At 45.5% G+C, this 13134-nt stretch overlaps 1 protein-coding gene across 1 annotated transcript in view; it reads right to left on the reverse strand.

The window, feature by feature from the left end:
• Nucleotides 1-13134, reverse strand: part of piezo2b (piezo-type mechanosensitive ion channel component 2b) — a 285749-nt gene that overhangs the window by 99962 nt on the left and 172653 nt on the right. The window contains exons 18-21 of the mRNA XM_082961036.1: nucleotides 10259-10617; nucleotides 8902-9062; nucleotides 8477-8653; nucleotides 1664-1786 (exon numbers count right to left, since the gene is read on the reverse strand). Coding sequence (XP_082817162.1) covers nucleotides 1664-1786; nucleotides 8477-8653; nucleotides 8902-9062; nucleotides 10259-10617 — 820 coding nt within the window. The remainder of the gene's footprint in view (nucleotides 1-1663; nucleotides 1787-8476; nucleotides 8654-8901; nucleotides 9063-10258; nucleotides 10618-13134) is intronic.

Consider the following 13134-nt stretch of genomic DNA (forward strand, 5'->3'; position numbering starts at 1 on the left):
TGAGGAATTTGTCATTCGCGCCACGCCTATCATTGGATATTGGAGCAGGTGTTCCGCTAGCGGAACGTCTAGATGTAAGAGGATAATGAGGGAAATAAGTATTTGACCCCTCTGCAAAACATGACTTAGTACTTGGTGGCAAAACCCTTGTTGGCAATCACAGAGGTCAGACGTTTCTTGTAGTTGGCCACCAGGTTTGCACACATCTCAGGAGGGATTTTGTCCCACTCCTCTTTGCATATCTTCTCCAAGTCATTAAGGTTTCGAGGCTCACGTTTGGCAACTCGAACCTTCAGCTCCCTCCACAGATTTTCTATGGGATTAAGGTCTGGAGACCGGCTAGGCCACTCCAGGACCTTAATGTGCTTCTTCTTGAGCCACTCCTTTGTTGCCTTGGCCGTGTGTTTTGGGTCATTGTCATGCTGGAATACCCATCCACGACACATTTTCAATGCCCTGGCTGAGGGAAGGAGGTTCTCACCCAAGATTTGCCGGCACATGGCCCTGTCCATCGTCCCTTTGATGCGGTGAAGTTGTCCTGTCCCCTTAGCAGAAAAACACCCCAAAAGCATAATGTTTCCACCTCCATGTTTGACAGTGGGGATGGTGTTCTTGGGGTCATAGGCAGCATTCCTCCTCCTCCAAACACGGCGAGTTGAGTTGATGCCAAAGAGCTCCATTTTGGTCTCATCTGACCACAACACTTTCACCCAGTTGTCCTCTGAATCATTCAGATGTTCATTGGCAAACTTCAGACGGGCATGTATATGTGCTTTCTATAGCAGGGGGACCTTGCGGGTGCTGCAGGATTTCAGTCCTTCACGGCGTAGTGTGTTACCAATTGTTTTCTTGGTGACTATGGTCCCAGCTGCCTTGAGATCAGTGACAAGATCCTCCCGTGTATTTCTGGGCTGATTCCTCACCGTTCTCATGATCATTGCAACTCCACGAGGTGAGATCTTGCATGGAGCCCCAGGCCGAGGGAGATTGACAGTTCTTTTGTGTTTCTTCCATTTGCGAATAATCGCACCAACTGTTGTCAACTTCTCACCAAGCTGCTTGGCGATGGTCTTGTAGCTCATTCCAGCCTTGTATTGGTCTACAATCTTGTCCCTGACATCCTTGGAGAGCTCTTTGTCTTGGCCACGGTGGAGAGTTTGGAATCTGATTGATTGATTGCTTCTGTGGACAGGTGTCTTTTATACAGGTAACAAACTGAGATGAGGAGCACGCCCTTTAAGAGTGTGCTCCTAATCTCAGCTCGTTACCTGTATAAAAGACACCTGGGAGCCAGAAATCTTTCTGATTGAGAGGGGGTCAAATAATTATTTCCCTCATTAAAATGCAAATCAATTTATAACATTTTTGACATGCGTTTTTCAGGATTTTTTTGTTGTTATTCTGTCTCTCACTGTTCAAATAAACCTACCATAGACTGATCCTTTCTTTGTCAGTGGGCAAACGTACAAAATCTGCAGGGGATCAAATACTTTTTTTTCCCTCACTGTATCAATGGCAGATTAATGAAAAACTCAGTGTATGAGTTTTATATCTTGTTTGAGAACTATTTCCTATGTTTGCATGTCCCAAAGTGATGCTATACTACTATACTATATAGATGTCTTGTTTTACAAGTAAACGTGATCGGTTAGTGTCTCCTCACCCTGAGGTTCTCCAGTAGAGGGTTGAACTTGTTGAGTCCGACCCAGTTGGACGGGTCTACTGGTTCCTTGTACAGCAGAGAGTCTTTCATTTCCTCTCTCTGTTTCTGGGTGTAGTTCATTGGCTGGAGAGGAAGATGAGGAGTCAGAATAGGAGTCAGTCAGTCAGTCAAATCATATTCAAACGACCCTAGGCTTTTGTAAGTACCCTTACGAACAACCCAGAAGAGGAAGAAGAGGAGTCAGTCCAAAACACAACATTTTCATAGTTACAGTTATATATTGGTATCTATCTCTATACATTTGAATAAGTATGTTCAAATATCTTTGGCCAAGGCTTTGGCATAGAATTGAGAAACACAAATAGAAAATCTATCAACAAGCCAACCATTCCATCAACCAACCGACCAACCAACCAGCCAACCATTCCATCAACCAACCATTCCATCAACCAGCCAACCATTCCATCAACCAACCAGCCAACCATTCCATCAACCAGCCAACCATTCCATCAACCAGCCAACCATTCCATCAACCAGCCAACCATTCCATCAACCAGCCAACCATTCTATCAACCAGCCAACCATTCCATCAACCAGCCAAGCATTCCATCAACCAACCAGCCAACCATTCCATCAACCAACCAAACATTCTATCAACCAACCAACCTTTCCATCAACCAACTGAAATTTGATTACCAACCAATCTTTCCATCAACCAACCAGCCATTCCATTAACCAACAATTCCACCAACCAACCAACCAACCAACCCACCAACCCATCAACCAAACAACCATTCCACTCCAATGTACTCACATCCTACCTTACCTTTGTCTGTACACTATGCCTTGAACCTATGCTATCGTGCCCAGAAACCTGCTCCTTTTACTCTCTGTTCTGAACGTGCTAGACGGCCAGTTCGTATAGCCTTTAGCCGTACCCTAATCCTACTTCTCCTCTGTACCTCTGGTGATGTAGAGGTTAATCCAGGTCCTGCAGTGCCTAGCTCCACTCCGACTCCCCAGGTGCTCTCATTTGTGTAACCGTAAAAGCCTGTTGTCCAGAACTCTGGCACTCTCTATGGGTGTGCCACAGGGTTCAATTCTCGGGCCGACTCTCTTCTCTGTATACATCGATGATGTTGCTCTTGCTGCTGGTGATTCTCTGATCCACCTCTACGCAGACAACACCATTCTGTGTACTTCTGGCCCCTCTTTGGACACTGTGTTAACTAACCTTCAGTCGAGCTTCAATGCCATACAACTCTCCTTCCGTGGCCTCCAACTGCTCTTAAACGCAAGTAAAACTAAATGCATGCTATTCAATCGATCACTGCCTGCACCTGCTCGCCCGTCCAGCATCACTACTCTGGACGGCTCTGACTTAGAATACGTGGACAACTACAAATACCTGGGTGTCTGGTTAGACTGTAAACTCTCCTTCCAGACTCACATTAAGCATCTCCTATCCAAAATTAAATCTAGAATCGGCTTCCAAAATCGCAACAAAGCATCCTTCACTCATGCTGCCAAACATACCCTCGTAAAACTGAACATCCTACCGATCCTCGACTTTGGTGATGTCATCTATAAAATAGCCTCAAACGCTCTACTCAACAAATTGGATGCAGTCTATCACAGTGCCATCCGTTTTGTCACCAAAGCCCCATACACTACCCACCATTGCGACCTGTACGCTCTCGTTGGTTGGCCCTCGCTTCATACTCGTCGCCAAACCCACTGGCTACAGGTTATCTACAAGTCTCTGCTAGGTAAAGCCCCGCCTTATCTCCCACTCGTAGCAAGCGCTCCAGCAAGTATATCTCACTGGTCACCTCCAAAGCCAATTCCTCCTTTGGTCGTCTTTCCTTCCAGTTCTCTGCTGCCAATGACTGGAACGAACTGCAAAAATCTCTGAAGCTGGAGACTCAAATCTCCCTCACTAGCTTTAAACACCAGCTGTCAGAGCAGCTCACAGATCACTGCACCTGTACACAACCCGTCTGTAAACAGCACATCCATCTACCTACCTCATCCCCATACTGTATTTATTTATTTATCTTGCTCCTTTGCACCCCAGTATCCCTACTTGCGCATTCATCTTCTGCACATCTACCATTCCAGTGTTTAATTGCTATATTGTAATTACTTCGCCACCATGGCCTATTTATTGCATTAACTCCCTTATCTTACCTCATTTGCACTCTCTGTATATAGACTTTTTGTTTTCTTTTGTTCTACTGTATTATTAACTATGTTTTGTTTATTCCATGTGTAACTCTGTGTTGTTGTATGTGTTGAATTGCTATGCTTTATCTTGGCCAGGTCGCAGTTGCAAATGAGAACTTGTTCTCAACTAGCCTACCTGGTTAAATAAAGGTGATATAAAATGTTTAATTAAATTTAAAAATCAACCATTCCACCAACCAACCAATCTTTCCATCAACCAACCAACCAGCCATTCCATCAACACACCAGACTTTCCTTCAACCAACCAGCCATTACATTAACCAACCAACCATTCCATCAACCAACCAACCATTCCATCAACCAACCAACCATTCAATCAACCAACCAACCATTCAATCAACCAACCAACCATTCAATCAACCAACCAACCAACCAACCAACCAACCAACCATTCAATCAACCAACCAACCAACCAACCATTCCACCAACCAACCAACCATTCCATCAACCAACCAACCAACCAACCAACCATTCCATCAACCAACCAACCAACCATTTCCATCAACCAACCAACTCAACCAACCAACCAACCACCATCCAACCAACCAACCAACCAACCAACCATCCCATCAACCAACCAACCAACCATTCCACCAACCAACCAACCATTCCATCAACCAACCGACTACTCGATCAACCAACCAACCAGCCATTACATTAACCAACCAACCATTCCATCAACCAACCTTTCCATCAACCAACCAACCATTCAATCAACCAACCAACCAACCATTCCACCAACCAACCAAACAACCAACCATTCCATCAACCAACCAACCATCCCATCAACCAACCAACCATTCAATCAATCAACCAACCAACCAACCATTCCACCAACCAACCAACCATTCCATCAACTAACCAACAATTCCATCAACCAACCAACCATTCTATCAACCAACAAACCAACCATTCCATCAACCAACCAACCTTTCCATCAACCAACCAACCATTCCATCAACCAACCAACCAACCATTCCATCAACCAACCAACCAACCATTCCATCAACCAACCAACCATTCCATCAACCAACCAACCAATCCATCAACCAACCAACCATCCCATGAACCAACCAACCATTCAATCAATCAACAATCAATCAATCAATCAATCAATCAACCAACCATTCCATCAATCAACCAACGAACCAAAAAACCAACCAACCAACCAACCAACCACCCCATCAACCAACCAACCATTCCATCAACCAACCAACCATTCCATCAACCAACCAACCAACCATTCCATCAACCAACCAACCATTCCATTAACCAACCAACCTAACATTCCATCAACCAAACAACCATTCCATCAACCAAACAACCATTCCATCAACCAGCCAACCAACCATTCCATCAACCAAACAACCATTCCATCAACCAACCTTTCCATCAGCCAACCAACCATCAACCAACCAACCAACCATTCCATTAGCCAACCAACCAACCATTCCATCAACCAACCAACCAACCATTCCATCAACCAACCAACCAACCAACCAACCATTCCATCAACCAACCAACCAACCAACCAACCAACCATTCCATCAACCAACCAACTAACCAACCAAGCAACCATTCCATCAACCAACCTTTCCATTAGCCAACCAACCATTCCATCAACCAACCAACCATTCCATCAACCAACCAACCAACCAACCAACCTTTCCATCAGCCAACCAACCATTCCTTCAACCAACCAACCAACCAACCATTCCATCAACCAACCAACCAACCATTCCATCAACCAACCAACCATTCAATCAATCAACCAAACAACCACTCCATCAACCAACCCACCAACCAACCTTTCCATTAGCCAACCAACTCTTCCATCAACCAACCAACCATTCAATCAATCAACCAACCAACCAACCATTCCACCAACCAACCAACCATTCCATCAACTAACCAACAATTCCATCAACCAACCAACCATTCTATCAACCAACAAACCAACCATTCCATTCCATCAACCAACCAACCTTTCCATCAACCAACCAACCATTCCATCAACCAACCAACCAACCATTCCATCAACCAACCAACCAACCAACCATTCCATCAACCAACCAACCATTCCATCAACCAACCAACCAACCATTCCATCAACCAACCAACCAACCAATCCATCAACCAACCAACCATCCCATCAACCAACCAACCATTCAATCAATCAATCAATCAACCAACCATTCCATCAATCAACCAACGAACCAACCAACCAACCAACCAACCAACCAACCAACCACCCCATCAACCAACCAACCATTCCATCAACCAACCAACCATCCATCAACCAACCAACCATTCCATCAACCAACCAACCAACCATTCCATCAACCAACCAACCATTCCATTAACCAACCAACCTAACATTCCATCAACCAAACAACCATTCCATCAACCAAACAACCATTCCATCAACCAGCCAACCAACCATTCCATCAACCAAACAACCATTCCATCAACCAACCTTTCCATCAGCCAACCAACCATTCCATCAACCAACCAACCAACCATTCCATTAGCCAACCAACCAACCATTCCATCAACCAACCAACCAACCATTCCATCAACCAACCAACCAACCAAACAACCATTCCATCAACCAACCAACCAACCAACCTTTCCATCAGCCAACCAACCAACCATTCCATCAACCAACCAACCAACCAACCAACCATTCCATCAACCAACCAACTAACCAACCAAGCAACCATTCCATCAACCAACCTTTCCATTAGCCAACCAACCATTCCATCAACCAACCAACCATTCCATCAACCAACCAACCAACCAACCATTCCATCAACCAACCTTTCCATCAGCCAACCAACCATTCCTTCAACCAACCAACCAACCATTCCATCAACCAACCAACCATTCAATCAATCAACCAAACAACCACTCTATCAACCAACCCACCAACCAACCTTTCCATTAGCCAACCAACTCTTCCATCAACCAACCAACCAACCAACCAACCAACCAACCATTCTGTCAACAAACCAACCATTCCATCAATCAACCAACCGACCATTCCATCAACCAAACATTCCATCAACCAACCAGCCATTACATTAACCAACCAACCATTCCATCAACCAACCAACCATTCCACCAACCAACCATTCTATCAACCAACCAACCTTTCCATCAGCCAACCAACCATTCCACCAACCAGCCAACCATTCCATCAACCAACCAACCAACCAACCAACCATTCTATCAACAAACCAACCATTCCATCAATCAACCAACCGACCATTCCATCAACCAAACATTCCATCAACCAACCAACCATTCCATCAACCAGACAACCATTCCATCAACCAAAAAAACCATTTCATCAACCAACCAACCTTTCCATCAGCCAACCAACCATTCCGTCAACCAACCAACCAACCAACCAACTATTCCATCAACCAAAAAAACATTCCATCAACCAACCCACCAACCAACCTATCCATCAGCCAACCAACCAACCATTCCATCAACCAACCAACCTTTCCATCAGCCAACCAACCATTCCACCAACCAACCATTCCACCAACCAACCATTCTATCAACCAACCAACCTTTCCATCAGCCAACCAACCATTCCACCAACCAGCCAACCATTCCATCAACCAACCAACCAACCTTTCCATCAGCCAACCAACCTTTCCATCAGCCAACCAACCATTCCACCAACCAACCAACCAACCATTCCATTAACCAACCATTCTATCAACCAGCCAACCATTCCATCAACCAAACAATCTTTCCATCAACTAGCCAGCCATTCCATCAACCAACCAACCAACCATTCCACCAACCAACCAACCATTCCATCAACCAACCAACCAACCATTCCATTAACCAACCATTCTATCAACCAGCCAACCATTCCATCAACCAAACAATCTTTCCATCAACTAGCCAACCATTCCATCAACCAACCAACCAACCATTCCACCAACCAACCAACCAACCAACCATTCCATCAACCAACCAACCAACCATTCCATCAACCAACCAACCATTCCATCAACCAACCAACCAACCATTCCATCAACCAACCCACCCACCAACCTTTCCATCAGCCAACCAACCATTCCATCAACCAACCAACCTTTCCATTAATTAACCAACCATTCCGTCAACAACCAACCAACCATTCCATCAGCCAACCAACCATTCCGCCAACCAACCAACCAACCAATCAACCAACCATTCCGTCAACCAACCAACCCCAACCAACCAACCAACCATTCCATCAACCAACCAACCAACCATTCCATCAACCAACCTTTCCATCAGCCAACCAACCATTCCATCAACCAACCCACCCACCAACCTTTCCACCCACCAACCTTTCCATCAACCAACCAACCTTTCCATTAACTAACCAACCATTCCTTCAACAACCAACCAACCTTTCCATCAGCCAACCAACCATTCCATCAGCCAGCCAACCAACCAACCAACCAACCAACCAACCAACCATTCCATCAACCAACCAACCATTACGTCAACCAACCATTCCATCAACCAACCGTTCCACCCACCCACCCTACTCACCATGGAGCAGTTCTTGGAGTAAGAGGCAGGTTGTATAGACTCCAGCTGGTACAGCATCTTACAGACGATGATAACGCAGGTCCAGACTGTACAGATACTGGAGGCTAAGGGTCTGAACTGACTGAAGGGTAGAGCGAAGGCCCAGCACGCCAGGAACACGTAGTTGAACAAGGACACCTGCCAGTTAGGATAAACAGTTACGTTCAGTGTCTGTATCACTACTAGCTTTATTAAAAGATCACTATTAAAAACACAAACTCCAAGAATGGACAATGATTGTTATTAGGAACAACTGAAACAGAGGTGGTTTTGGTGATAAGTAGCTAGTCATTTCATTGTTAGTGTAATGCCTAGGCGGTAGCTCAGTGGCCTTAGCACAGTTTTGTGGCAAGCAGAGCAGCTGGGCTCAAAACCCCAGCCCTTACCTCCTTAACAGAGACCAGTATGATATACGAAGAGACGATCTTGATGATGTGTATCTCTAGGAGCCACCAGATGAAGAGCTGCAGCTTGTGGAAATATTCCAGGAACTTGAGGAACAGCACAGTCAGACGGTCCACCACCAGGTGCCATTTATTCTTTAGGTCTGACAGGAACAGGACGAGACGGGAAACAATCTGTCAGTCAGTCAGTCTGCCAATCAGTCAGTCAATCTTGTCAGTCAGTCAGCCAGAAGTCAGTCAGTCAGTCAGCCAGTCAATCAGTCAGTCAACCAGTAGTCAGTCAATCAGTCAGCCAGTCAGTCAGTCAGTAAACCAGTCAGCCAGTTAGCCAATCCGTCAGTCAATCAGTCAGTCAGTCAGTCAGTCAGCCAGTCAGCCAATTATCCAATCAGTCAGTCAATCAATCAGCCAGCCAGTCAGCCAGCCAGTCAGTCAATCAGTCAGTCAATCAATCAGTCAGTCAGTCAGTCAATCAGTCAGCCAGTCAATCAATCAGCTAGTCAGCAAGTCAATCAGTCAGCCAGTCAATCAATCAGCTAGTCAGCAAGTCAATCAGTCAGCAAGTCAATCAATCAAATTCCCACAAAAAATATATTTATACTTATTTAGATTATTTTTATGTCTTTGGAAGAGTACTAGAATCTCTGTATATCTTATATTTGTCATATTTCACACATGTACAAGTGTGTATTAATATGAATGTGTGAATTGGAAATTAGATTTTTTAAATACCCCAACTCCCCCTGAGACAGCCTTGAAGAGCGTTTGGAAAGTTTTCACCTTGTCGGCACAGAGATTCAAACAAACAACCTTTTGGTTACTGGCCCAAAACTCGACCTACCGCCCGCTAGGCTACCTGCCGACCGCTAGTCTACCTGCCGACCGCTAGTCTACCTGCCGCCCGCTAGTCTACCTGCCCACCCGCTAGTCTACCTGCCGACCCGCTAGTATACCTGCCGCCCCGCTAGGCTACCTGCCGCCCCGCTAGGCTACCTGCCGCCCCGCTAGGCTACCTGCCGCCCCGCTAGTCTACCTGCCGCCCCGCTAGTCTACCTACCGTTCCGCTAGTCTACCTGTCGCCCCGCTAGTCTACCTGCCGCCCCGCTAGTCTACCTGCCGCCCCGCTAGTCTACCTGCCGCCCCGCTAGTCTACCTGCCGCCCCGCTAGTCTACCTGCCGCCCCGCTAGGCTACCTGCCACCCCGCTAGGCTACCTGCCGCCCCGCTAGTCTACCTACCGCTCCGCTAGTCTACCTACCGTTCCGCTAGTCTACCTACCGTTCCGCTAGTCTACCTGCCGCCCGCTAGTCTACCTACCGCCCTGATGGTGTTCTGTGTACCTGAGGTAGTGTTTTCTGTGGAGGGATCTGGCTCAGTTCCCACACTGCAGTGGCCACTCTCCCCCGGCCCTGCACTGGACTCAAACGACTTATGGAACGACTGATGCAACTCAAAAGACTTTCCGAATGACTGACGTGACTCAAACGACTTGTTGAAGGACTGATGCAGGTCTATAGACTGACAGAGTCCTCCTTTCTGCTTCATCCCTCCATCTTTCTCCTCCATCACCACCACCAGGGTTCCCTCCTTCTCTTTCTCAATCTTCTTCTCTTTTTTGTCCTCTGCTCGTATCACTCCTTCTCCAGAGGAGATGCTGAGCATGGTGATGTCAGCCAGGCTTCCATCCTGGTGTACCAGTCTGGGGAGGGAGATGGTGTTTAGATTCATGAGAGACACAGACACACACACACACACACAAACACACACACACACACACACACACACGCACACGCACACGCACACGCACACACACACAAACACGCACACACACACAAACGCACACACAAACACGCACACACACACAAACGCGCACACACACACACACACACACAAACACACACACACACACACACACAAACACACACACAAACCCAAACACACACAAACGCACACACACACACACACACACACTAGGGTTGGGTGATATCACCCATCGTCCTATCGTGATTATGTACCCATAAAGCATTGTGATACAGTATAAGACGCTATCATCCTTATTGGCCAACTCCCACAGATTTAAATAAACAAATAATAAACTGCAGTCGGGCTATAGCGCGAAATAGAATGCAACTGGACTACATCATGATGATGGAAATACAATGAAAGCCTGGCAGAAAGCCTTTCAGAAAGCCTGGCAGAAAGCCTGGCAATGGCACATCTTCTCTAATACTCCTTTCGGGGTGTGTGTGTGTGTGTGTGTGTGTGTGTGTGTGTGTGTGTGTGTGTGTGTGTGTGTGTGTGTGTGAGATGAGGAACAGGCAGTCTTACCGTAGTGAGTGAGGTTATAGCAGTACATCATGATGATGGAACACTGACTTCTAACATTCAACCTCCAGCTGTACCCCCTCTAGCACCAGGGTCAGCGCACTCCAGCTGTACCCCCTCTAGCACCAGGGTCAGCACACTCTCAAATGTTGTTTTTTGCCATCATTGTAAGCCTGCCACACACACACACACTATATGATACATTTATTAAACATAAGAATGAGTGAGAGTTTTTGTAACAACCCGGCTCATGAGAAGTGACAAAGAGCTCTTATAGGACCAGGGCACAATTAATAATAATATAATAATAATCAATAATTTTGCTCTTTATTTAACCATCTTACCATATAAAACCTTATTTGTTCATCGAAAAATGTGAATAACTCACCACAGGTTAATGAGAAGGGTGTGCTTGAAAGGATGCACATAACTCTGCAATGTTGGGTTGTATTGGAGAGAGTCTCAGTCTTAAATCATTTTCCACACACAGTCTGTGCCTGTATTTAGTTTTCATGCTAGTGAGGGTCGAGAATCCACTCTCACATAGGTATGTGGTTGAAAAGGGCATCAGTGTCTTAACAGCACGATTTTCCAAAGCAGGATATTCTGAGCACAGCCCAATCTAGAAATCTGGCAGTGGTTTCTGATTCAAGCGGTTCTGTGAAAATATTCACAGAACCGCTTGTTGCAATTTTGATGAGGCTCGGTAAGTGAACTGGAGGCAGGGCATGAAAGGGACAACGAATCCAGTTGTTTGTGTCGTCCGTTTCGGGAAAGTACCTGCGTAATTATTCACCCAGCTCACCCAGGTGCTTTGCTATATCACATTTGACATTGTCCGTAAGCTTGAGTTCTTTGCACACAAAAAATTCATACAATGATGGAAAGACCTGTGTGTTGTCCCTTAATGCAGACAGAGAAGAGCTCCAACTTCTTAATCATAGCCTCAATTTTGTTGAATATAGTTGCGGAGAGTCCCTGTAATCCTAGATTCAGATCATTCAGGCGAGAAAAAACATCACCCAGATAGGCCAGTCGTGTGAGAAACTAATCATCATGCAAGCGGTCAGACAAGTGAAAATGATGGTCAGTAAAGAAAACTTTAAGCTCGTCTCTCAATTCAAAAAACGTGTTAATACTTTGCCCCTTGATAACCAGTGCACTTCTGTATGTTGTAAAAGTGTTACATGGTGCTGCCCATATCATTGCATAGTGCAGAAAATACACGAGTTCAAGGGCCTTTTGCTTTATTAACAAAGTTAACCATTTTCACTGTTGTGTCTAAAACGTCTTTCAAGCTGTTAGGCATTCCCTTGGCAGCAAGAGCCTCTCGGTGGATGCTGCAGTGGACCCAAGTGGCGTCGGGAGCAACTGCTTGCATGGGCGTTACCACTCCACTCTGTCTCCCTGTCATGGCTTTTGCTCCATCAGTACAGATACCAACATGAGCAGCAGCTACGTTTGGCTACATACGGACCGTTAGTGGAATTCCCGCGAGAGAGTAACGGTTAATGTGGTTGGATGTCCATTATTTGACTAGGCTACCTGTATTTGACGTTGTGTTGTTATTTCGCTGAACACTAGATGGTTTAATGTTATTTTTGGAAGTGAAACGAGGCGACTCAGGCGAGAGAAAAAACCTCACTCAAATGTATAGCCCCGTTGGACAATATAAATGTACTGTTTGAAAATATAAATGTACTGCTGGAAAATATAAATGTACTGTTTGAAAATGTGAAGCAAAAAAAAAGTAAAAGTGAAAGTAATTTTTTTTTTTTTATAAATAAATAATATTTGGAGTACCCCAACGGCATTGCGTGTACCCCTGGGGGTACATGTCCAACAGCTTGGGAAAACCTGCACTAAATTCATAGGTGGAGGCTAAAGTCTA

Source organism: Salmo salar, chromosome 14 (genome assembly GCF_965601325.2).
Source record: "Salmo salar chromosome 14, fSalSal1, whole genome shotgun sequence".
Lineage (NCBI taxonomy): Eukaryota > Metazoa > Chordata > Actinopteri > Salmoniformes > Salmonidae > Salmo > Salmo salar.